At 38.7% G+C, this 27,843-nt stretch overlaps 1 protein-coding gene across 5 annotated transcripts in view; it reads left to right on the forward strand.

The window, feature by feature from the left end:
- Positions 1-2,784: 2,784 nt before the first annotated feature.
- Positions 2,785-27,843, forward strand: part of megf10 (multiple EGF-like-domains 10) — an 85,513-nt gene continuing 60,454 nt past the window's right edge. For all 5 annotated transcript variants that reach the window (XR_005706947.1, XM_040123221.1, XM_040123222.1 and 2 more), the window contains exons 1-3: positions 2,785-3,139; positions 21,350-21,494; positions 26,251-26,352. Coding sequence is in view for 4 of the 5 variants with exons in the window: in XM_040123221.1 (XP_039979155.1) it covers positions 21,367-21,494; positions 26,251-26,352 (230 nt within the window). In the remaining variant the exon portion in view is untranslated. The remainder of the gene's footprint in view (positions 3,140-21,349; positions 21,495-26,250; positions 26,353-27,843) is intronic.

The raw sequence follows: 27,843 nt of genomic DNA on the forward strand, positions 1-27,843 counted from the left end.
ATCATTCTGCATTGTTTTTGATGAGTTGTGGAACTGATACACCACCAGGTGGCAGCAGAGTCAATGTGGTGTTAAACTGAAACCCCAGAAAGAATTGTTAATTTGGCACTATCAGCAAAACTGCTTTCCAAGCCAATTGCCAATTCTTTTAGTGTCCCCAACCTCTCCTAAAGGGAAATTGTCTAAAATATTAGTGTTTTTGATGCAATTAGACCTACCTTAACTAAAACACCAGGATTCAAACTTGATTCGTGATCCAAATGGAATGGCCTTAGTTTTCCCTAAATGATGGGAAGTCAGGATAATAAAGCGTTATTGCAATATTCTGAGGCTCAGCACTCAACATATTCTCTACTGTAGTTTCATTTTTATGTACCATTATCAATTCTGTATCATCCACATTACGAAAGAGATCAGGTGAGCAGGCAGACTTTAAATCATTAATATATGATAAACAGAATAGTGGCCCAGAATGCTCCCTCAGGTTGTGAATTTAGAACTAACAACTACCCTCTGATATCTACCTGAAACATAGGATGGTATAGATTCACAACATATCCACATTGCCAATGCAATATGGTTTGATGATACTATATAAAGAACAATGTAAATGGGTCGCAGTGATGAACTTTCCAGGGAGCAAATTGCAGACACTGCAAGAAAAAATAGTCTTAGGTTGTATTAGGTGTAAAATATCTACTTAAAAACCTATTGCAGAGGGAATCTGTAGATAACCATTTTTACTTGAATTTCAATGTGTTTTTGTACATACGCCAAAGTAAGTACCACTTTCCAAAGTGCTCACCCTTTATAAAATTCTACATTTGTAAGTTGTAACAAATGGCTTTCTTAGCCTTAATAAACTGTTTACTAATGCTTTATAGATCAGTTCTGAGCCACTATTAAGAGCAACTTTTAGGTTATGGGGTTGTGATAAATTTCTTTAGCTTGATTTTAAGGACTTGGTATGCATTATACGAAAGAAGATAATAGTGCACACTTTCATACAGCCTCTCCAAGAAAGCATTCATTGCATTGCACTTGGTTGTTCACGTGAAAAGTGACAAAGGTAGTTGTGTGAAGAATGAAAAAAGAGCTTGACAGAAAAGTTTAAATGCTGTTGGATTGTCTGTTTCAGAAAAATTGTCAGACTCTACTGATTTTGTCAGCAGAAAAGGGGGATTCAGACACTGAAGAAGACTCCATTGACCATTTACTCTCTCGGAAAAGGCTGCAGAGCATCTGAACCAAAATTTTATTAACAACTTAGTAACATTTGCAACTGCACTAGATGAATTGCTGAAAAGAACAATTTATTAATGATATAACATTTGCAACTACAGATTTGTTGGCTCAATAGAAAGTAAGAATGTTTGGATTTATCTCAACCTGGAAACCCCAAAGATGTTCTTAATAATTGCTTATAACTGATCTATACACAATTAGTAAATAATTTAGCCATTTGTTACAACTTATGAACCCTTAATGCAGGATGGTGTATTAGAAAGTGGTACCACATTTAGGTACACAATAAACACTTTTTAGCTCAGATAAGTTTATTTAAAATGAAAATTTACAAAATGTACAATAACTTTTGCACAACTGTACAGTTCTCTCAAAATGATGCAATAGATATATCACAGTAGCAAAGTAAAACCCCAATTTCTTACTTACTTGTTCTGGGACACCATTGCATGGATTGAGTCGGTTTCGTTCAATCAACAAAGTACATAATGAGTACACTCTTAAAAATTCAATTACAGTATAAGTTTAAATATTCGTTATGATATCAAAATAACTAAATAACAGGGTGGACACTGCCCTAACAAGGGGGTTAAAAAAGTACAACTGTGGAGTTCCAACATGTCTGTCTTTTCAAATTAAATGTCAGTGGTTTAAATAAATGAAGCAACATTTTGCATTAAACAATATCAACATGAGTGAGTAATTTAGGTTTTTTTTTTCTATCTTTAACATGAACTCCAATTTAACTTGTGAATGTGGGAGAGGTCTGAAAGAAGAATTGAAGAAGAGGATGCAACAAAATGATGTAATTAAAAGACCACCAGTGAAACCTTGGGGAGTAAAAAAGAAATGTAGAAAAAATAATGTGGCATTATTAATTGTTTCATATATTCATTTGAGGAACGTTACATTCTCCTCACTGCTCCACAGATATCTGTTTTCCTCCTGTTTTGTCTCTTCAGTGGACATATAAGTTACATGCTTCATGTAGGCCTATGTCATGATTAATTCGTTTATGGTACAGTTAGACCAAAATTGGCTTCCCATTCATGTCTGTGTGGAATGGGGTGAGACGCATTCACTTCTGTTTGCGAATTGACATGTTCAATCAATCTGATTGAAATTTGACCTCTGAAATCTTAAGACTCTGCAATGTCCAGCTGTTTTGCAGAGGGGGTGGGACTAACTGTCCATTCAGGAAATATTGTTTGAATAAACCTCCATAGTGCAAAATCCCACTAATGAAATTCATATATCTCCAATTAAACAAACAAACAAACAAAAAAACGTTTGTATCAAACGTCATGTTGTTGATCCAACATCTAAAACAATTAGCTGTTAGATCAGGTGAAAGCCACCAACTGCCTGATGGCTTTCACCTGTTGACAGCAACTACGGTGGCTGGCTCCAAAAACTATAGCTGCCTTGTTATCGTTGCCTACGTTTTCATGACGTCAGAGCAAGTCGGGATCAAGTCGGGATTGAGTCAGCCAGAAATCTAACCGGCTGTATTGTGCGATGATCGCCATCGATTGATACTGCATAGACGTGGCTCATCTCGTGCGAACCTATTTTCATACTATTGAAATATGCAGGTCGATGACTGTCCGTCATTGGCGGAGAGGCTAGTGACGTCATGTAGCAGTCCGGCCAGTGTTTTGAGAATGGGGAAAGTTTTTCAGTGCGTTGACGAGACGCTGCTGGAGACTCCTCTCATCTGACTGAACGCTGTATAAACAGCGCGCTGAATGACTTCAGCTTAACGTCTTATGGCCTCTCAAATCCTTTTAAGCAGCACTGTTATTTTTCTTTATTAACTACTGGAAATATCACCATCACCACCAAAGGACGGATCCATGCGCCAAGGCAGGATCGTTATTTTCTCATAGATAAGGTAAACGTTTCTCTTCAAAAGTCAGCCAGAGTAGCCTACCTTTATGATCTGATTACAGACGAGATCATTTTTAATTTTTATATCTTTAACGCGTATGAATACAGATCAATTATCCGTCATTCATGAAAGACTTATATTAAGACTGAGGATTGGCATAAATGAAATTTCAAAAAGTGTTTTTGCCACCCTGAAAATTAACTTTTATTAACTAAGCAGAGGTGGAGGGGAAGATACATTTACTTAGGATTTGTAGTTAGGGTTTTTTAAATTCAAAATATACCATATAAATGTATATGTACATAAATGTATAATATATATATATACCATATTTGTATGTATACACATATATGTATGTATGGGGTCCAAAAGTCTGAGACAAGATACTTATATTTTGAATTTATTTCGAATGTAATCCTATTTTTTTCAATACAAATGATCATATCAGCTTAACAATTTGGGTGAAAAGTTGAATCTTGGAAAAATGTACATGAATTTCAGAATATCTTTGTATTTGGTATGTGCCCTTTTACTTAAATGAAAGCATTCACTCAAGCTCTCATGGACTCCACAAATTTGTTGAAAACCTGATGACCCACGTTATCCCAGTTGACAATGCTCCAAAGAGCTTCTTGTGATGTCACAGAATGCTTGGCTTTCTCAGCCTTCAGGTGCCCCCATAAATGTTCAGTGGGGTTGAGGTCACATGACTGTGGAAGGAAGTCCATGACAGTCAGGACTCCTAGGTCTTCAAGTAGTTCTTTAAAGTGTTTGGGGTCTTCATCCTGCTGAGTATGAATCCTTCTCCACAAAAGATGTAAACCAGAGGGTCTAGCTTGTCTCTGAAGAATGGAGTGGTACTCAGGCTGCACGTGTCCAACTCCAGAGAAGGCAAAACACTCCAAGACTTGAATATTCTCACCACCATGTTTTCACTGTTCGTTCCATACATTGAAGTACCGTGCTTTCTACTGTTTGTCTCCATACATACGCCCTTCTGCTACTGCCATAAATCTCAAACTTGGATTCATCAGTAAACAGGACTTTTTTCCAGTCACCCACTGTGAAATACTGATAATTATTAGCCCACCTCAAGTGTTTGGTCTTGTTATCCCTCCTGAGAAATAATTTAGAAACTGTTACTCATCCTCTGAGACCACTACAAGACAGCCTTCTTTTACCAATAATTTTGCTGATTGGAGTCTTGCGTTCTTTATTTAGCAAATTCTATATCTTTGATGAAGTTACTTTTCCATCTTTCAGGAAACTAAGCTAAATGTATTGATCTTCTGATGGTGTGGTAACTTTTGGTCTACCCTTTTTGTTCTTTGGGTACAGCTGATCCAGTTTCTGCAAAGCATTTTGGAGTTCCATGCACGGCCCCCTTAGAAACCTTTAGTCTCACCATGATTTGATACTGAGGAAGCCTCTCTTTGCTTAGAACAATTTGACTTCTGGCACTTTCATTTAGTTCTGATGCCATTTTCCCCACTATCATGATGCTATTTATCAAGCAATGATCTGCTGGAAACTTGAGGCACAGCCTTATTTATAACAGGTGAACACTGGCTTCAAGTTGAGTTACTTGACGGAGCCTCTGATGAGTACATCAAATCCACCTGAATCCATCTGAATGTATCCTTCAATGGAAGGGATTAAACTAAAGGAAATCTGAGCTCTGTACAAAGGAGTTAAGTTTGTCATTGCCCCAAATTTTTGCTTGAATTTGATTGCTGACCAAGAAATTGTGCAGAATCTTAAATATTTCTTCTTCATTTTACATGACATAACTTCTTGGGTTTTTAAATATTTCTGAATCCTCAAATTTTCTGATTATTTCAAGTTTTACATGAAAATATTAGAGATTTTTAGTGTGGTCTCAGACATTGGGACATTGGGACCCCCACTGTACACACATACACACACACACACACACACACACACACACACACACACACACACACACACACACACACACACAAACACATATACATATATATATATACATATATACATACATATACACACATATATACGTATATATATATATATATATATATATATATATATACGTATATATATATATATATATATATGCCTAGAGAGAGAACCTAAGATATAATCTCTGAAATGGACCTACATAATGAGAACATTTACTTTAGATGCTTTCCTTTTTTGTAAAAGAGTGTTTTGAAGTGTATTTTACTACTTCTATTTTAGTAAATAATCTCAAGTAATTGAACCCAGCACTGTCCAAATGCAGTATAATGATCTAAATGCTCCACACTAACAGGAATAACTTTCTGGTTGGAAAATACTGAAGTTATTGTCTTTTGGGTCGAAAAGTCAAACAAAACTGAGTGTAGAAATAATTAATATTACGTTTCAGAAACATTTAACTGTAATTCTAACTAAAAACTGTACCTTAGAAATGCAAAGCCTCTAAATTCTAAAAGTGATGATTATGACCTACATCCTACTACCTCTCTTATCCACTGACAGTTGGACAGCAGAGATCCCAGAAATGGTTACTACACCAATAAACAGAGACCAAACTGCTCTTTACAAATCACAAGATCTGACTATTTTAGGAGAGAGGATCTTGCCATGATGTTCTGGGAACAAAACTGGGTGCAGCAGTCCTTCATTCACTTTACAGTCAGGCAACACAGTGTCTGGATAGAAGACATGCCGATATTCTTCTGTAGTTTATGTTTGATATGCTCAGAGCTGTGGGTGCTAATACTATAAGTTCGATATTATTTTAGAATATTACATATTTATAGTTTTAATAAAGTTTGAAATAATGGGCACTACTTTGGTGTTGGTGGACAGTGTGGAATGTAGCATTGCACCGGCGTACTACCATTGACCTGGGGCACACTGAGATAATTTCCTTGACTGCACTGCACAATGCAACACAATGCAATCTGGGTGCCCTGGATGAGACTCAGGCAGTCAGCTGCCCTCCTGCTCAGAGCAGGTTGACAGCTGAAGGCAGCAGGTATCTGTTCCATCTACAGTCTTTAACTGGAGTCATGCTGAACCCTGTCAAGCCTCAATTATGCATGACAGATCTGCCTTTCCAATTTTGTGCAACAAGCAAAATAACCTGCTGTTGCAAAATAACCACAGAAACCTCTGTGCTTATCAAACTTGGCATTTTGATTCATTATTCTATTAATTCTATATCTACTGCAAATCAACTGATGTGTTGGAAAACAGTTCATACTATAACATGAAAAACTGAAGGTCAATTAAAAATTCTCACTCCGCTAATAACCCCCTCAGGACTGTCCATGCCTACAAGTCCTCTCCCTTTGTGTCCATCCAAAACACTAGGTAACCAGGGGCAATGGGTGCATGTTTCATCTTCTTTTTAACTATTCTGGCTGAGTGTCACCTGGAGCTCCAAATTTTTAATTACAATATAGGTACAATGAGAGAATACAAGTACAAATAGTTGTGGTGACAATTAAAATTGTGCACTATTACACACAGAAAAAATGATGACTTTAGGATCTCCAACTTGAGCAAAAAAGTGAATTCAGTTGAAAAAAGAGACAGTAAATTTGAGCTGCTGTATTCATATTTGGAGCTCTGTATATCGCAGACAACAACAAGGTTCCTGTGAGGAAAACATTTCACAGGATTCCCAAACTGAGGGTGTGTCATGACTGAGAGAGCCCTGTGCTTTAAGGGATGAAAGTAGCAATTGTGATAGGCCATGATTATTTCAGCCTCAAACATGCCCACCTATAATGAATGATAATATATTCTCTCTGTTCCCACCCCGTATCTTAGTGCACCATTGGTGAGTCTGTTTAGGACATTACCAAAACTGCATTTGGCAGGCCCCTAATATACTGGGCAGGAAACACTTATACACTTGAATGTGATCTACACTCCACTGCTAGGTTCACGAAAATACAGCCCGTATTCAATTATGATTTAATTATTTTCCAGAATTGCAACTTTTTTGTGTGTGGGTTTTGTTTTGTTTTTTGTAGCTATTATACTTGCAAATATTGTGAAGGTTTATTCTAATGGACCAATAGGCAGCAGTGCATGTTGTTTTTTTGTTTTTTGTTTCAAGGTATGGAACATATACTCACTGAGCACTTTACTAGGAACATCTGTACACCTGCTTATTCATGCAATTATCCAATCAGCCAATCATCTGGCAGCAGTGCATGCATAAAATCATTCAGATACAGGTCAGGAGCTTCAGTTAATGTTCACATCAAACATCAGAATGGGAAAAAAATGTGTTCTCAGTGACTCTGACCGTGGCATGATTGTTGGGGCCAAATGGGCTGGTTTGAGTTTTTCTGAAACTGCTGATCTCCTGGGATTTTCACACACAACAGTCTCTAGAGTTTACTCAGAATGGTGTGAAAAAGAGAAATCATTCAGTGAGCGGCAGTTCTGTGGACGGCAACACCTTGTTGATGAGAGAGGTCAGAGAATAAAGGTCAGACTGGTAGGACCTGACAGAAAGGCTACGGTAACTCAGATAACCAGTCTTTACAACTGTGGTGAGCAGAAAAGCATCTTAGAATGAACAACACATCCAATCTCGAGGTGGATGGTCTGTAACAGCATAAGATCTCGTCAGGTTCCACTCCTGTCAGCCAAGAACAGAAATCTGAGGCAACAGTAGGCACAGACTCACCAAAACTGGACATGGATGGTTGTGGCTCAGGAGGGAGAGCGGGTCGTCCGGTTAGTGGACAACATGTGGACTGGCTCCTCCAGTCCACATTTCGAAGTGTCCTTGGGCAAGATACTGAACCTTAAATTTCTCCATCAGTATGTGTGAGTGTGTAAATGGGTGATTGTGGCATGTAGTGTAAAGCACTTTGAGTGGCTGATAAGACTAGAAAAACACTATATAAGTGCAGTCCCTTGTCCAAATACAATATTAGTGCAGCTGAAGACTGGAAAGACTTAGCCTGGTCTGATGAACCTGGATTTTTGCTGAGGTACGCAATTGGTGGGGTCAGATTTTGACGTCATTAGCTTGAATCCATGGTTCCAACCTTCCTTGTGTCAACAGTCCAGGTAGTTGGTGGTTGTGTAATGTTGTGGGGAATGTTTTCTAGGCAAACCTTGGGCCTCTTAATACCAATCAATGATGGTTTGAATGCCAAAGCCTATCTGAGTATTGTTGCTGACCATGTGCATCACTTTATGGCCGCAGCTTGTGGAATCCATGCCACTAAGAATAGAGGTATTTGAGAGCAAAGGGAGGAACTACCCAATATTAGTACGGTGTTCCTAATGAAGTGCTTGCACAAGTGAGTAGCACATCATGTGAATTTGACCTGAAGTGACTCAAACAGAAAATGTGATGTGAATAAGTAAAACATAGTCAGAGAATACATTGTACTTTAATGAAATGCTTCTGTCCTTATGTAGTAGATGTTTGTCACAGACAGTGGTGTGAGAATGGCCAGTACATTGATTGAAGCCCAGATCATGATGTTACTCAGGGAGGTCTTGATCTATCTCAGCCACAGTATTTGTCCAGTTCAGCTGTTATTTTTAGGGTCGTGGGAGGGATACATCTTACTTCTCTTTTGGGATGTGTAGGCAAGCGTTGACAGTGGGTCATAATTTGGTTGAAAAATCAGCGTCTCCAACCTGATGCACGAGAATGTTTTAAAAAATTTGGGCATTAGAAACTTTTAGCTTTGGGGCATGGATTCTGCAACCACAAACCCAGAAGAAGATGGAGAATGGGGGGAAACGCCATAACCTCCCTGTAGTTCTTCCACCATCAATTGACATCAGAATATATCACAGTGCATGAAGCAGGATGCTAGCCACAGCTTGCTACAGAATCACAGCTCTCTAATAAAATTAAATGATGTAATTTATGTGGAAAGTGGAATGAAGCAGTAGGGAACATTAACATTAAAATAAACCTATAACTGAATGACAAAAAGCCATTATTTTAAGAGTTGCATGGGGATGCTTTCTGTGTTTACTTTTGGACTCAAAGACAAGCCGTTGAAGTGATTCATGTTTAAAAAAAACTGTTTTGCAAAATTCAGTATTTCCCAAATATAGGTGGCAAGTGCAAGATTTGCAATAGATAACAATGTTGGCCACAATTATGAGAATAACATCAATGTTTAAAAAGAACAGAATTTTCCTTTAAGATGTTACATGATAAAACCAAAGTGGGGCATTTTCTGTGACAAATTGTCACATTTCAGAGGCTCGTATTTAATTTCTACTTTTTCGCTGCTGTGGTTTCCATCTTTGACTTTGAATTTTCTGAGACTTTTGTAAGTACATGTCACTGGGGTCTTTTGGCAATCTTGAACTATAGACTTTAACCATGAATTGTTGTAGTTTACATTTTGTGCATGGATCCCTTGTAATTTCATTGCAGCTTTTCCAAATGTGCCACCTGTTCTTGGTAAGAGTAGTAAAGGACTCACTGGAGAACAAATATTGCCTGAGGGACTTTAATGGCACCTGCACTGGGCCATTTTTCCAGACCACCAAGCACAAGTGTTGTGAGATTTAAACTATGAGGAAAGGTCAGTGCCCATCAGGGGCAACCATGTTAACATGTTAACATGTTGCAGACCTTTGTTTGTTTATTTGCTTCTGTTTTGTGTCATCAGTATTGTTTTGAAAACTTGCTGGTCTGGGTAGGCTTACTATAGAATGAACCAGTGGTCCCAATATGTAATCTGCTTGTGAAATTGAGTTTTTAGTTTTCTATAATTGGTAACCCACATTTCTCTATACCGAGTTCACTTTTTCAACACTCTTCACACAGTTCTCTTTACTAACATGCAGCTCAGCACAACACTTAATCGTGCATCCGAAGTGCACTAAAGCATCTAAAACACTTTATACACATCTCAGGATAAGCTCTAATACCAGAACACTTGTCAACATTTGTCTCCCAACAAAAAAATTTGTCACTCAGAACACACTGACCTAACAAAGACGAACAAAACGTAGCATTACAATACTGTAATCACTGTTGTCTTTGACGTTTCAAATTTGGTCCAGAGCCATTAAGACCATCATAAGGTTGGAACTTACACTCCCATGGAAAGAGTCCATGGAGGAGGTGTTTGAAAAGAAGCTGCAGAAATACCAGCCAATGGTTGATGAATGTTTGCAGAAAGGGTGGAGGGCAAGATATCTGCCAGTGGAGGTGAGAGCCAGAGGCTGGATAAATGCTTGCAGAAAGGTTGGAGGGTAAGAATTCTGCCAGTGGAGGAGGGTGCCAGAGGTCTCATTTTAGACGCTTGGGATTGAACATCTAATGAAGAAGAGACTCATCTGAAGATGAGCCAGGGAGCAGCTATGCTATCAAGCTTTGTGCCAGTAGATTCCTCAACTGAATGTTCAGTGACTACCAGGAAGAAACTGGTTGGCATCCAGGAAAGCATCGTGACCGCTGACCGATAGCTAGCTGAAGCAGGCTGCCATGAGGGAGCACCCCATCACATTGCTATGGAATGTTATAATGTAAGACACCCTCACAGTTGCCCCGACAAGGAGGGAGGATAAGGACAGAACATGATACGGACTGTTCTTGGACAATCGATGTCGAGAATGGAGATGGACTCAAGAACATAAAGCTGTGGGAAGGTGTTAAACAATGAAAGAGGGCTTAGAATTCACCACACAAAGATTGGTTTCCTTGGAACACACCAGCCAGCTACACACACCAGGCATAGCCTTGATGAGATGAAGGAGGAGCCACACCAGGAGACAAGCCATAATGCAAGGAGCCTCCAGGAGCCGGTTGAGGTGAACACAGATGGCCCCAAGACCAAATGGCATTCCCCATAGGGTATACAAGAACTGAACCAGATTAACAAAAAGGCCCTGGAGGTTGCTATGTGTCATATGTCATATGGAGGAAGAGAGGCATGCCAAGCATGTGGAAGAGAGCTGAAGAATGACGAGGGATCAAGAGACCTTTCACGGTTCTGCACCATCTCTCCACTGAAAGTCGCAAGCAAGATATTCCTGGCCTCCTTTGCTCGCAGGATGACCCAGTACATGCTGGAATACAACTACATTGACACTACAGTGGTAAAAGGTGGAGTACTAGGAAAATTGGGATGCTTTGAACACATCAGTGCCTTCATCTAGATCATTGGAGAGCAAGAGAAGATACGGGGAACTTTGCTGTCCTTAGGCTGGACCACACCAGTGCACATGGCTCTATCCCACACTAGCTTCTGATCATCACCTGGGAAAAACTAGCTACTGCTTAAAGATAGTCTGTGACTGGGAGAGAAGAGTGAAACACATTATTCCATACAATCACAAACCTTCTGGATTCTACCACACTTACTACTATATCTTCAAGTTGAGACTGTCATCACGGAATGTGTGCTCACTAACACAGTGGAGTGTTTCCCACATGTTGAAAATTTCTTTGTGATGGGAAGCTTCAGATAACCAATACCTGAGATTCCGCTGCAAGATAGCTATCTTCCAGTCAGGGAGGCTGTTTTTCATTCTATACCACCATTATTTCAATTTTTCTTTTGCATCCTCAGTATGACAGTCATTTTAGCACATCATGGGCTCATTTTGTCAGACTCAGCATTATGTGGTCAGAGTTGTACTATAATCAGTCCAAGCTGTACTTTGTCAGGCTTGCTTAACATCCATTAGAGTCAGCTGTAGGCCTGCTTCATCAGCCTCAGCTGTTGTTGTGTTTGATACAACCAATGAGCCTTGATGGGAAAGTAAGAGTACTGCTTTTGACCACCCCTCTCTTGAAGAACCCCTCAAACTAAGTAAAAATAAAAAACAGTAAACAATAAACTACACGGTATAAAAAATGCTCCTGAAATTTGCTTTTAAAAATAATTAATCCTGAGAATTAAAGAAAAATGTCCCAGTTAATCGTTTAGAGTTTTGATTCTATTCGTAGCCTGAATAAAAATGTTAATGTGAACTGATTTTTGCACAGATGCTGTATTGGACATTAATATGTATTAATTTTTTTAGTTTCGTTTTAGTATCTTTAGCTCAGTTGTTCTTTGAGCTGTGCAGACCTCTTGCATTACATTAGCAAGGTGATGCATTATAACTAAAATTTGTTCTGACAAAGTAGACTTGTCGTTTTACTTCTTTGTATTAAGATGTGCATTGACAAAGGTGCGACAAACAGCAACTTTGGATTTTCAACGATTTATTGCTTTAAATTTGTTTTTGAAGCTGTTGGTATCTGTTGCATTGTGCAACAAAACTGCCCACCAACCATCCCCACACACTGAATTTAGTGTACTAACCAGTATTCCAGCCTGAAGATACTACGCTCTAAACATGGTTGCAATAGTGATAGAGTGTGGAATTGGGACACAAGCAAAGTGGAAGTGAGCCTTGAATGTCCTGAAATGATCATTATATCATCAGTAGCTGGCATGCTGGTAGGGAAAAGTACAACCCTATGTTTTTTATAAGCCCCATATTTTCAGTCATGTCACTGCTGACCCTCTACATACCACCACCAGGCCATACCTCTGTGAAAATAGTGGGCCCTGTGTTTTTATTCTTTTTTTTCCTGTAGTTTTGACCAAGTAGGTTGCAACAACTGAGCTTATTGCTGTTTTAAATACTGGATAGAAAGTTTTATCATACTGTTAATTCCTCAACTGCTGTCATTATTTCCACACAAGCTTCAGTTGAAAGTTTAAAAAACATTATTTAAATTCAGTTTTATGTTTATACGTTGAAAACACAAAATACACTGTCATGTAACTGGATGTATATCCGGCAGCACACATCATTGTAAATACGTTCCTCTGCGTATGGTTATGAACAGCCAACTCATAGTCATATTAGCCCTGTGAGGGGACAAACAACTCTCTGATCACTTGGTAGACATAAAAAATTCTTACCAAATACTAAAGTATTTACTGACATTGGAAAAAATAAGTAGAGAGCTAGCAATTAAAATCACACAACCTGTACGTCTCATTTAGCTACATTTGGATGCTTCTAACATTTGGGTTAGGGGCCCCAAAAACTGCATGTGTCTGCAAATAAATATTGGTCCATGGCTTGTGCACAGGCTTTGTCTGGTCCTGGAAGGACTTCAGACAGCAGGTCTTGGTTCCTGGCAGTCCTTTTTGAGTGGTCAGAGAGGTGTCAATACTGTGCTGCCTGGAACAGTGTATCAAAGTTGTGCAGCCCAGCCCAATCCGCTCCATTAGGGGTTGTGTGTCTGGAGCCTTTTCACACACACAGCATCGCCCTTGTTTGTGCAGCAGTGAAGTTGTCTTAGGGTGGGGAGGATTTCAGTGTTGGTGGGTGCAGCTGTGCCTACTCTTAGCTCAGTGAAACCAGAGAGGACCGACCCTGCTGGGCCATAAACCACATGCACAGACACACTGTCAACAGCCTTACAACCACTGGAGACATCTTACAGGCTTCCTCCATCAACCAACTTTGTAAAAAGGAGCCTAGCAAAAAGACACAGGACTAACCTTATTGGCCTCTTCAGATTCATCAAGCAGCTGGAGTAATAAAGTTGCCATATCATGTGCTGTAGTCACCAGCTGTTTCTGTACCATTAAGGAAGGAGACCAGACATACTGGGGACACACTGACAAATCCTAAAGATCCCTCCAGAGATTGAAGTAATACTTTTACAGTTGGTACTTTGGATTAGATTTTAGAACCTCTTGTGCACATCTCACATAATCTTTAACAGTGTACATGGAGTTTGGTTCATTTGATGTATAAACCCATCATTGAAGAAGATACCAGCATTTTTGCTGGTAACAATAATTTAAAAAAAAAGTGTGTGGATTTTTTCTTAGTAAAGTACTCAGACATATTTACTGTACACTGAAAGAGTTATTTGTCACTGTAATCATTCCTCTTGCCCGTCTTCACTAACTGTGAAGTGATGTCTTCTTAGCCTGACTCCAACAGCAGACAAAATCCATAGTCTCAGCCGAAACCAATGCGAGGCGTCAGCAATCTGAGTTAGACAAATCAAGTGGATATCTTTATCCAAGTAGTAGGATGTGGGATAAATGCTGGTGTTTTGTTCCAGTGGTGTGTTGAGGTCTGTTTGATCTTCAAATAGTATTTCCCATATTGCTATCGTCCATGTCTCAGGTTACAGCTTAATTTAGGTTGATGCGTAGGTGCCAATTTCTTGGATCAAACTACAACTCGTTAAGGACTTATCTCTGAATGACAGAAGTGATGCAGGAGGGAAAGCAAATGGGCTACTTATGCACCTGCAGAGATTTGACAGCTTTTTAACATTGGAAGTGGTGCGGATGTTTTTCTCTCTCACTGAAACAGTGAATGTGACACTGAAACACAGCAAACTTCGCCTACACAAAGCTGCGAAGAGAGGACATACAACATCTTTGTGAAGAAGATTTTGAAGACCTCCAACCGAGGCAGCGCATGAACTGGACCTGGAGGGTCCAACATTGCCCAGACCAAAAAATACCATGACAGCTAGATGATGGAGCGGCATCTCATGTCATTCAATCACCCAAATGGCTGTACAGGCAGCAATATTATGAAGTGATGGACTCCACATTAACATCTCTGGATTCACCTTTCAACCCCTCTGTGTTAAAACATGCAGGAAATCGGGGAATCTGTAACAGGACAAAACAACTTTGAACACATCCTGAGGTGTTTAAGGGATGATTTTGACAAACAGTCTGATACTGCATCAAGACATGTACATTGACATATCGAAACAAAGAGGTATTTCGCTCACTACCTTTCAAAACATAGTTGACCACCTGAAAGCATGGAGTTCCCTTGTGAACGATGTTACCTGAGCTGACAATACTGGTGAAACTCGCACTGACTGACCCTGTGGCATCTTGCACGTCTGAGAGGTCATTTTCAAGTCTATGGTCTCAGAAGATCGACATTCTTTCCACAATGTGGTAAGGGAGGCTGAACCATTTTGCTATGTTGAACTGTCACAAGAACCTCTCCAGAAGTTTAGATCTGGATGATTTTGCTGATGAATTCGTCAAGCGCACATCCTCCAGGAGAAACACCTTCCTTTTGAGGGACTAACAGCTGGACATGTTAATATGCCTATAAATTTATGAGTGTATGAATCATATTAACATTGGTTGCATTACTCTGCTTGTTGAAATGGCGATCAGCATACCAATAAGCATCATCTGTGTTGTATGTGTTGATTAACTGTGCTAGTTTCTCTATTTGACATTAAATTTACTTGCTTGGTGATAGAGGGAGTTGTTGGTTAATCGTTTTTTATCTGTATTGATGTGGTTGCTGGTTAGAAGAGTGACATCTGACCGACATTGGGTCTATAGTGATATGTCTTTGCACAGTTTAAAGCTTATTATGTTACATTCCAAGCCCCCACTGGGTAGAAAGTAAAGTCTGTAAAGTCTGTAAAGTCTCAAGTAACGGTTAGGTTGAGGTTAAACATACCATATTTGGTACATTTGGTACCCTGAACACAACCTTAACGTTTGTTTGAATATCGTCTATAGTCGTTTTATAATTGGTCACAAAATATTGTAGACATGGCAAAATACACATAAACTGCCATAACTGTTGAAAGTTTCATGTATTTGCAACCAGATTTGGCTCACCTGCACTGTGTAGAACAGTGGACAAGGCGGCACAATTTCATTTATTTTCAGCATTAGGGGGTGCTACAGTAAAAAAAAAACTAATTAAATAATACAACATGCTCATACTGCCACATACTATTAAGCAAATTTAAGGGAATAGTGTTTGTATTCATCATGTTGATATATGTTATCATTAATTAAATATTAATCTCTGGATCCATTCTAAATGCATTTAGTGGTCCTCATTGGGGATTGGATTAAATCATGAATATTTCAAATACTATACATGCTAAAGAAAAAATACTTTGTATAAAGGTACCTGATGGGGAAGTGCAAGGCATATTGAAACATGTTGCCAATAGCACCATCATGTGCGTAGTTATGAAGCTCTTAATCTGCAAAATTTTTAATCTCTCCTCCTTCCACATACAAACATGCTTCCACTTCTAACCATGGATTTATTTATGAGCTTGCTGCTTGTATTAATTAATAATTTGTAAAAACAGTTTTTCATGAATGCTGGTTCTGCGTGCATAAAATCATCAATATTTCAAGTACTGTACATTCTGCAGAGGTGAAACTTGTCACACAGGTGACCCATGGGGAAGTGCTCAACATACTTAAATGTGTTATCAATAGTGCCACCATGTGGCTAGTTACAAAGCTCTAATTCTTTAAAAATTACACACTTTACTACTCCCACATATTTGTAGCTAGAAACATTAATCCACTTCTAAATTATTCAGTAAGTTAAATAAATCTTCTAGTAGCAGCTGCTGCTACTTGCAGCAATCACACATATTTTCCTCAGGAAATGCACATTCCTGTTACGGATGTACTTTTCCTGCTAAGGAAAAATGTCTTCTGTGACAAAGGTCTGCTGGTTAGAGGTTTGTTCGCAAAAAATAAGTAGCACAAACACTATATGAACTCTGCTTTTTTAGAAGCCTAATGAATTTAAATTGAATATACTTTATATTACTGTTGACTATTTATTAAAGCATATAACGGTGTTTTAGATTTTTGAGTGTGTTTATACCTTCCAGGTTTCTATTGATTTCACTGTAGGATGAAAATCATCTTGCAGAGAATTTAAACTTGTTTGATTTTGTTCATTCATCACAGTGCACATACTTTCTTCTGTTTTGCTGCTTTGTAATCAAAGTTTTCCACATTGGTGGACAATAAAGCTGTATTCTGTTCTGTTCTATTCTATTCTATTCCATTCTATTCTATTCTAGAATTTTCTGATCAGTCTGCAATAACAACTGTATTACCATATTAAAAAGAAAGCTTTGAAACTGCTGCATGTATTGAATTGAAACCACTGTCTGTCTAGAATAAAGGAAAAACACATTCAAAATCGAAAATAATAAAGCATGCATGGGGTCACTTCTGCAAACAACACTCTGCCATTTACGAGTGCCAAACTCATCACAATAGACCTTTTTTAAAAGTTGATTTCACATGAACACACTGATATGTTTGAGGTAATCATCACTGCAATTGCTTTTCTGTTCTTGTTAAGTTAACTTTTTTCAACCTGGATTTAGTTGACTGCCCTCTGTCTCTCAGATTAAGTCCACACAGGTGATGTGACAGGACTACTGATGCTCAGGGTGTTTTGTAAGGCTGTTCACTAGGTATACAGAGAAATACGCTTTGCTGAATGGCTGAGAAAAACACACAGAGGCTGGGTTATAGGGCACACACACAAGGACTGGGTTTTTCTGTGTCCTCCTCCTCTCTGAATACACTTCAGCTCTGAAATACCAGTCAATCAAAGTCAGCTCACTTAGAGCAACACCAAATTCATTATGGTGGTTATAAAAAGATGAGACCCGACTGCCTTAGTTGAAGTTATGGCCAATTTAGACTAAAGGGGCTTGGTCTCACACGCCATCTTGGTTGTTGTTTCTAATTCTGAGTGGCAGTGTGGATAAAGCCCAGACTCTAGAGGAACACTGACTCAGAGCCTACAGGTGGATGCTGGAGCTAAAATGTTATATAAACAGTATCAACTGCGGCAGTAGTGACAGCACAGATTTCAGGTTAGCGGTGCAGCAGCAAAAGATTGAACAGAGTACTAACTGCTTAAGCACACTGACCGAATCAAAAGAGTGTGTTGGATTTATGTTGAGTGAGAAGAATTTGACATGCAAATGTAGCAGTCTGGCACTGACTGCCTAAACTAGCTCACAGGCTTTGCTACATTTTTAGTTTTTAGTTTTTTGTTTCCCACTTGAAACCCCCTCTTTCACTGAGTGAATTCAGCACATCACACAACGAAATTGAAGACTAGCTGATCTAAATTGAGTTTACAGTTCTCTGGCCCAGGTAAATTAAAAAAAATGAAACCAAGAAAGCTCAGTGTATATTGTGGCGTTAGAACTATTTGTGAGGAACCCCATTTGTCTAGATAGCAGATAGCGTAGATACAGGTATTTGTGATAATAATGACTGCACTTACACTAATTTCACCTTATCTGTATCACTTTGTAAAATCATGAGCAAAGTGATTTCCCTTGACATAATAGAACTGTAAAACTCAATTTAAATCAGCTAGTCTTCAATTTCTTTGTTCAGTTCAATGTCTGGGCTGACCAAATTGTCTGACAGCTGCTGATGGTGGTGGTGGGATCTGGGGTATCTTCCTGTAGCCATGTCTATGTGAAACAAATAACACTACACCGACGGAAGTCCCTCTGATTCCTTACTTATTGTCCAGCGATCTCATGTTGCTCATGACGATAGAAGGGAGATATGGCTCATATCTCCACCTCTCTATCAGCTGCTTTTGTGTGGACCCAGCTATCTTCCCTCGTCACTTCGTTCCTCCTCTGCATCCTCTGTGTGTCCTCCTTCTGATTTCTGGGGGATGTCCGTTTTTCTGGTCATCATGCCGGCCAGCTTCAGCGCAATCAGCTGATCCCCGGTGTAAACAATGAGGCAGTGGAGTTGCTGCGCAATGGTAGCGTAGCTGAATGGTAGCAATCAAAAAGGTAGCTGAATGAAAGAAGTAATCTCATTCAGTATACACAGTATGTGTATTATCCTGCAAATACTCTCACATACACACAACCCAGTGATGTGGACTTGAGTCGCATGATTTGGACTTGAGTCAGAATCCGTTGACTTTAGACTTGACATGGCAGAATCATAAAGACTTAATAGTCTTTATAGACTTTAATAGCAATGACTGGTAACCTCAGTTGGAATGGATTAAAGATTAATGACATACTAACTTGTTCACAATGACACTGCTAACATGGTGATGCTTAGCGGGTATAATGTTCACCATGTTCACCATCATAGTATAGTGTTTTAGCATGCTAGAATTTGCTAATTAGCACTAAAAGGGAATGTCATCGCATTGCACAAGCAGGAGCGAAAAGTGCATTTGTCAGTGCAGACAAACAGCAGATGAGACCTCAGATTATCACATTCAGACATTAAAACATTCTGGTACCTGACTTCTTATCAACTTGGTGCTAAACTCAAATTGGTAATTTTAACAGATTTAAATAAATCAGCAGTATTTCATATTATAGTCACAAGTTAATTGGCCAAAGGCTAAATGAAGCATGGCTATGTCGGTGCTCTGTGCTCTCTTCAGCTGCTGTTTGTACTTAGTCAAAGATAATTTGTGAGGTAAAAGAATCTCAGATCTCATTTGAATCTTTGAGTTTTAGTTATTTTTGGCTTTTGTTTCAAATGTTGAAAGCTGAATCCAAATGAATTAGTTAGGGATTTAAAACCAGATTCAATAAAAACACACCACAGCACACATGATCATTTTGCTTTTAAATGTTATAAAGTTTATTTAAAAATAATTAATATAATTTTTAAAAAGGTATTCATTGTAAGATCATGTTACTTTGTTTAGAATTTAGAATAGTACTGAATTTAGTGAAGGATGCAGAAAGACTTGTTCATGATTCAAAACACAAAGTTTAGGATTTGACTTGGAATTTGTTGCTCTTGATGTAAGACCTCGAAGCCAAGACTTGAGACTGACTTGCAAAACAGTGACTTTGTCCCACCTTTGACACAACTACACAATACGAATGTTTTTAGGGTTCTAAAACCCTTTTGTGTGTGTGCCTGATGATGATGATGATAATTATTTTTATAATTTGTTGTCTGCAGCAGCGGCTCAAATTGCGGTGAGCTGGAATTGCTAGAAACATGAAACACTGCGGAGTAACTGGAAATGATGTGCAAGTGCTTCAGAAAGAGACATGATTCCAAACGGCCAGATGGAAGCGCTGTTATTAAGGCCCAAAAATGCAATTCTGGAAAGGCCACGCCCCTCAAACAATAAGTCTGATTGGAACAAGGCAGAGACATTAAACTTGTCATCATAACTAGAAATGATGTGCTAATTCTTCCCGAGGAATATGATTCCACTCTGAAGTGATATTGTACACAGTTTACACAGTTTTCAAAAGCTAGCTAGATCCACAAGGCTACCACTCAATAGAGGCATGACTCTCATAAAGCGGGGCTGTAGCCTGCAATAGTTTCTCCATGTTTTCAGTATTTCAATCCATTTTTGACTAGTCTTACACAACCTTAAATACACGTAATACTTAATTATACAGTTGCGAAAATAACAATAATAACTGTAGCTGAAACAGGGCAAAAAAACGTTTGGCATCATAATAGCACCTTCTGTTGCATTACCCTTTTTAGCTTTTTATAAGCCTGTCATTATCTCCAGTCAAAGTATTTACTTTTGCTAATTCATTTTGAAGGAAAGTATTGATTAACAGCACTGAAGTAGATTTTTGCCATCAATGAGCTCCCCAATACATGTACTATATGGTAGACAAGATAAGATGTTAGTTACTACATGGCCACTTTCTTGAATTTAGAATTTTTCCTCTGCATACATTGTGATGATGAAAGTGTGTGATGTCAGGGTAGATGGCCACCCACCATGAGCCGGGTTCTGTTCAAGGTTCCTACCTGTTAAAAGGGAGTTTTTCCTTGCCGCTGTCGCCAAGTGCCTGCTCATGTGGGAATGTTGGATCTAACTATAAAGAGCATGATCTAGACCTGCTCTACCTGAGTGCCCTGAGATAACCTCTGTTATGATTTTGCGCTATATAAATAAAATTGAATTGAATTGATTTGAATTGATTGGTCTCACTTCCTCTTAAAACAGAACTAAACTAGCTGAATGACTTTGCTCGGCTTTGTCAAGCCTGAAACCTGCTCGTTGTGTCTTGCGGCTATATATACAGTTATTTTTTGGGGCAGTTTTTATATGCCTTTATCTCTATAGGAACAGGGAAGACACAGGAAATGTGAAGAAAAAGAGTAACGGAATGATATGCAGCAAATGGTCCGGCAGGCCAGAAATTGAACTGGGGACTTGGTGTGCAGGGCATTTATGTCCACATGGTATATGCCCTAACCACTTGGCTATTGGGTTGCCCAATATATGCATATTTTGATGTTCTCTTTATATGTATCATTGTTTATTTACTCTCTATTAAACAACTTCACTATGTAAATGTCTTTGTTATCCTTTTTATATTATTTTGTGAGATTGAAACCTTCTGATACATACAGTTAACTTGTGTCCTCTCTCGTCCTTCCTTATCTTAAGGTGCAGCTCTGACTGAGATGGCTGTGTTACTGCGCTGCCACAGGACAGTTGGCTGTTGGCTATTGGCTGTGGCCTTTTGTTTCCTGCCTTGCATTGCTTCCTCCCTAAGCCTGGAGGATCCCAACGTCTGCAGCCACTGGGAGAGGTCAGTCACAATGCTGCTATTATTTTTTAAGGGCCTTTGACCTCAGGGACCTGTGTCAAACCTGGCATTAACATGTATCTTGGGTGATCCAATCACAAGTGGACAGCTCTAAATGCAGGTGTGATTGTAACCAAGACACATCAAGAACGCATTTGAGATCCGACCTCATTTAGAGGTGGTCTGGGTTGCATATGGCCACATTGTTGGGGTGTGTACGCATATCTTTCCTGGGCCACAGTGAAGGACCGCCTACTCACCTAACGTCCTCTGCGTAAGTGGATGTACCTACTCTTTCGCAAACAATCATTGTACAAATCGTGTGAGTTGGCTTTGACCATGATTTCTGAAAATTTCTAAAAGCCCATATAGATATATTAGGCGTGGGTCAAACATCTTGGGTGATTTGATTTGTGTGGAACACGCCAAGGAATAAACTCAATCTGTAATATTTTGATTTCTTCTTTTTCTTTTAATTTCCAGCAGACTAGGCATGGGAAGTGCATTGCTGCCTCCCGCCGGTTAAAAACAACCACACATTTGGTCTTTGCAAACGCAATTGATGTAAATGTTTATTTGCATACAAAGTGGGAAGGTGAGATCCGTTCACAAATAGTCCCTCAAGACACATGTGGAGAAGCATTCTAATGCCTGGTGTGAACTGACATACTTAGAGTTATTCACGTGTGATTAGATCATCCAAGACGCATGTTAATGCCTGGTATGACCAGGACCACAAAGACAGCTCAAACCATATGAGAGAACCACAGGCCGCATTCAAACCTATTGTAGCCCTGTGTGAAAAAACACAGCCCTCTCAAAATGAAGTCATTCGGCAAGGCACTGCAACAGCCATTCACATACATACAAGGGCACGTTTCTGGTGGATTACTTTGTAATGTGAATTCTGTATTTCTACTGTTGACCTTGCAAAGAAGTGAGTTGCTGCCATGAAAACCTTCCAGAGTTGTAAAATCTTGTCTGTAAGTATTACAAACAGTTGTGCAGTATTTTGACTGATAAGCCTTTAAACACATTAATCTGTTACTCTGTTACAACTGAGCTTTCTAAATCATAGTTTATTGTCGGACTGGTACCTTAAACAACATATTGTCACTTACACAGCCCCCTGCACTGTTTTAACGCTGGACTGTTTTCAGTGTGAATCCCTGCTTAAGTATGAAGGTGGAGTCAGGACTTTGCCTAGTTTAGCATAATGACTTGAAGCAGGGGGAAACAGCTGGCTCGGTCCAAAGTTGAAAACATCATACACTACCAACACCTCTAAAGCTCACTTGTCACAATAATGACAATTTTTCAAGACAAAGGTGTTAAAAAGGTGAATTGATGCTCTTCACTGATTTTGAATTAAAAGGAAGCTTGGAAATCCATTAAGTGAGATGTAAAAGAAGAAAGGTGAAGGGAGATTTCCCAGCTATATTATCTTTCACTGACTAATCTGAGGAAACAGCTGCAGCATACATACTCAGAGCGTCCCTCAGTGTTGTTATTGTCCTGAAGACTGATGGCAGAGAAGGATTCAGTGGAAGACATGAGGGGGAAGAAGGATGGCCAGACACAAATGCAGTTTATCAAGTTAATGATAATGAGGCTTCATTAGAAAGTCTCAGTCCCATCAAGAGTTTAAGATTTTTGGGAACATTGTGGCAGAAAGTAAATGAACCTGCTGCGCCTTTTCATTTTAAAGTCAGCCAGCAGTAGCTGAAAAAAAATGCTTACTGTTCAAGGTACCTACTAATAACCATACAGTAGAATATAGTAATGAGTTCTTGTATGAATTGTAATTGTGGTATGAATCGTAAATTGTAGAGAATATTACATGTAAAGGTAATTTTTGCTGGTGCTAATCAATAACCACACGTCAACAGGCTGAGAAGAACAAATATAAAATACTAGTTTTTTTCTGTCATTCCTCAAAGTACACCGAGGTCTCAAAATTTATGGAAATGGTAACCCTTAATTTTATCTGTCCATAACTTATCATGACATTTCCTGAAAAGAACTATGTAAATAGAAACTTACTGTTGGGAAAATAAAAATGGCCTTGGAAGAAAATCTCTATTTAAAACCATCTAAATTTTTGTTCATTATTAATTTATTATTGGAAATGTTATTCTCTCTCTTTGTTCTCTGAATGTAGGCTTGCTTGCAGACACATTTCACATTTTTGCATGTTCAGTTGACTGGCTTTGTACTGACATTAAGACAATTAGTTGGAATTAATTAACTGTAAATGTACTAATTGATTACTGTCTCTATTTCCCCTATAATTAGAACCAAGTTCCATAGTAGAAACTTATTGGGAATTATAGAGATATTATTCAGAATTTAAAAAATAGAGCTTTACCAATTAAGGCTTCAAAAACGTTCATTGAATTAAAACCATCCGCTCTGTGCTGCTTGAAAAGCTTCTCCTGGAATTTTCTTCGAAGTTACCATTTAAATGTGAAAAAAAATAATTTTATAAAAATTTTATAAAAATTTGAAGAAGTATAAAAATCACAGTTAACTTAAAACTTAGCTAAGTTAAATTAAACCAGCCTTCAGTATGTAATTACCCGACTATTATTGACTATTATCATGAAAAGTAGATGTTGCTGTGGAGATTTTGCTCAATTTTTTTCATCAGTGGAGAAATTTTCCAGGAGCCTAAGATGTCTTATGCTGAAAATACTTATTGAAGCTTGGCCAAGGAGAATGGAGAAATTATCAATACGAGTTTATGTGCATGATGCCGTCTCCATTCTGAAGCTTGGTTCCCTTTGCTCAGTCTTTTAACCCCTACAGGTTATGCTGCAAATACTTTATGGCCAGAAATAGTCAAACTCAATGCCTCTACATTATGTGGAGTTAGTCTATTGGTTCGCTATTATGTAAACAGGGAAATGTTTTTACCCGTGTTAGTTCAGATCATGTTGCATGTAGCCTTCAGTATAAAGTCAGCGCATCCTGGTCTGGAGCCACTGTTATCTGGCTATGCCCATGGAATCCAGCAGACGCCAATCTGTGGTGTCTAGGGAGGCAGAAGCAGCTTTCTCCTTGAACTTGGCTACTAAAGCAACACTGCTTCACTTTTATCAGAATGGCTCTGTTTTCCCCAAATAACCTCAAACAGCTGCTCAACATCTCACGGAGAGAAGACAGTGTGCCTTTCAGAAAGATTTACTGCTGTTTCGCCTGAGACCTCAAGGCCCATGCTTTACCTGTGTAACCCAATAGAAAATTCCCTAACAGATGTGAATGGGCAGTGAACAATTCTGTAGGGGTTAGAAGACAGTAGTCTAGGCAGATAGTTAAACGTTCTGGAGAATGTGTTTTGCCCTGAAATAAGCCTGCAAGGTCCCAACAAGCACCAAAAACCAAATGGTTCATTTGCATTGTTAAGTTAGAGTTGGTTTATTTTACTGAAACAGTCTGAACTGGCGAAGCTTGCTGGAGTCAGATCTGCCTGAGCAGAAATTAAAGTGAGAGGAAGTAAAGTCTTTAGTATTTGTTGGGGCCAAGGTTGGATTTGATTTGACTCTGGCTTTTAATAGTAGTTGTATATTGGATGATTTTTATGTAGTAATGGTGATGATTGGTCAATTTGCAAGCATTCTTTGATTTTTTTTTTTTTTTTTTTTTTTTTGCATAAATGCTTGCAGATTCGTGTAGGAACTGATTAGTTTCAAAGATGTTATACTTATTAGTGTAACAATTAGTAAATAAAAAATTACTCAATCCACAGAAAATTAACCTGCACCAATTTTTATAATCAATAGTTATCATTGTATGATAGTTATATCATTATAAACTGACTATCTTTGGGTTGGGGTTATTTTGATGGGCATTTATCACATTGTCTGCCATTGTCTTGACTAAATGACCCCTAGTTTTACTCATACTAGGTGTGGATTTGAGTTCAGTCAGTTGACAGAAAATTCCTAACAAACAACCTAAAAACATTTTAGTCAGTGTGAAGATGTGCTGCTTTTCTCTGTTTCATATAATTTTTAAACTGAAAATTTTTGGCATTTTTGGCTGAATAAATAAATTATGTGAAGAATTTTTTTTTATTATTGACACATTTCATAGACTAAAGGCTGTGGATAACTAACCCTGCCTTGACCCACACACACACACGTTTCTTCCACTATCCCCATGGGGACAACTCATTGACATAATGCATTCCTTAGCCCCTTATCCTAACCTCAACCATCAAAACTAAATGCCTAACCCCAACCCTAACTCTAACCCTAACCTAAACATGATTCTAATCTGAACCCTAAAACCAAGTGTTAACCCTCAAACATAAGTTTGTGCAGCTATCTTTGTTGTAGGGCATTGCATTACTTCCGTTCATTATGGTCAGCGTAACCCAAACCCTAACCCAAACCATAATCTAACCTCAATTCACACCTTACCCCTAACCCTAACCAGGGCCTCAGAAAAGACGTTTTGCCTCATTAGGACCGGGGTTTAGTCCTCATGACAACTACTGGTCCCGCCAAGGTCAGTGTTTATTCCAGAAAAACTCCCAAAGAGGTAACAAAAACATGTACGCACACAAGCAGCTTAATTATACCCTGATTCAAACTGTCAGTGCTTAGTGAAGGCAGGGCAGAGGTGTGTGTCAGCTAATGGGAGTCCTGTGGGATAACCGTGAGTTTATGAAATCCCTGCACACACACACAAGCATACACTGATTCTGCTCCTCATATCTGATCTCTCTTTCCTCTCCCTCTTCCTGTGGTTTCAGTTACTCTGTGACAGTGCAGGAGTCGTATGCTCATCCTTTTGATCAGATTTATTACACCAGCTGCACCGACATCCTAAACTGGTTCAAGTGCACCAGACACAGGTAAGGACCACATCACTGAGGCCTGATGAAGACGAGAATGTGTATGTGTAAGTGTGGAGAGAGTGGTGCTTTGTTAAAGGACCATACCACTGTTTTTGACTGCTTTAGCCTACGTACCGTACCAACATACTGCCCCGATCTCTCAGCCATTTTCCATACCATACCACAGTGTTCTACCCACCTCCCAGGCTTGAAACTTGCTTCAGTCAGGAAATCCATCACAGTGAAGATCTTGTGTTCTTGTATTTTTGTCAAGCTTATGTTATTGTGGCCCGGTAATGCTGTATAGACAAATGAGTCTACTCATGAGCATGAGCAACTACATGACCAAACAGTGAGGACAAACAAAAATACAAGCAGACCGTTTACTGTCAACTATAAAACTAAAAATAGCAGTTTGACAAAAATTCATAAGGTCCACTGACTTATTTTTTTCCGGACCTTTCAGGCCACAAAAATGTGTCTTACACAGTAGTTTATACTACAGCCACTACAAGCACTTCCAGATGCAGTCTGAATGTAGTTGTAGGCCAGCATTGCATGTTGAAATGATACAGGCAACTCGGGTGTGTTTCCAAGTGACAATGTATTCATACAGCTTCTTATATAAAACTCTTCAAATGCAATTAGAACTACAAGCAGAATTTTTTTTAACAGCATTATAAGCAATAATACGATAAGTTATTTTATAAACAGCCAACATCTACTGCCATGTTTAACTTTATTTGTATGTAAGTGAATTATTTAGATATCCTGAAATTTCCATCCATGCATATTTCCATTCTTCTATCTACTACCCATTCATCATCTGTACCTGCTTATCCAGTCCAGGGTCGCAGGGGGCTAGAACCTATCCCAGCATGCTTTGGGTAAGATATGGTTAATGCATTAGACAGGTTGTCAGTCTATTGTAGGGCTGACACATTAAGACAGACAACTATTCTCACATACATTCATCGAACATGCAATTTAAAGTCTGTAGTTCCACATATCCTGCAAGTGTTTGGACACCACATAGAAATGTCCAAGTCAGACAGCATTTACATACACTCAGTGGGGACTTTATTAGATACACCTGTAAAATCGAATGCAATCCAATCAAACAGCTCAGCCATAAATTTTACTTTCACAAAGATAGTAACGTTCAGTTATGATTGACACTGTTTATGTTTATTACTGAGGTTGCAGTTTGTGATGTTTTTGGAATGCACTGCATTATATTGAAATGTGTTTCTAATATTCTTCTCCCCTCATGCTTGTGAATGAGGTGGGCAATGCATTAGAAACAAATTTCAAACAGCAACCTCAGTAATAAACAGAGTTAAATTAATACCTCTTTAACAGTATTAATTCAATTTCTAACTAAATAATTTAATTGTAAATCAAAACTGAGCATAAGTATCTTTATAAAGGTAGTATTTATGGCTAAGGTGTTGTATTGGATTGCAATAGATTTTACAGGTGTATCTGATAAAGCTAATTACATAATAT

Source organism: Xiphias gladius, unplaced genomic scaffold (genome assembly GCF_016859285.1).
Source record: "Xiphias gladius isolate SHS-SW01 ecotype Sanya breed wild unplaced genomic scaffold, ASM1685928v1 HiC_scaffold_1481, whole genome shotgun sequence".
Lineage (NCBI taxonomy): Eukaryota > Metazoa > Chordata > Actinopteri > Istiophoriformes > Xiphiidae > Xiphias > Xiphias gladius.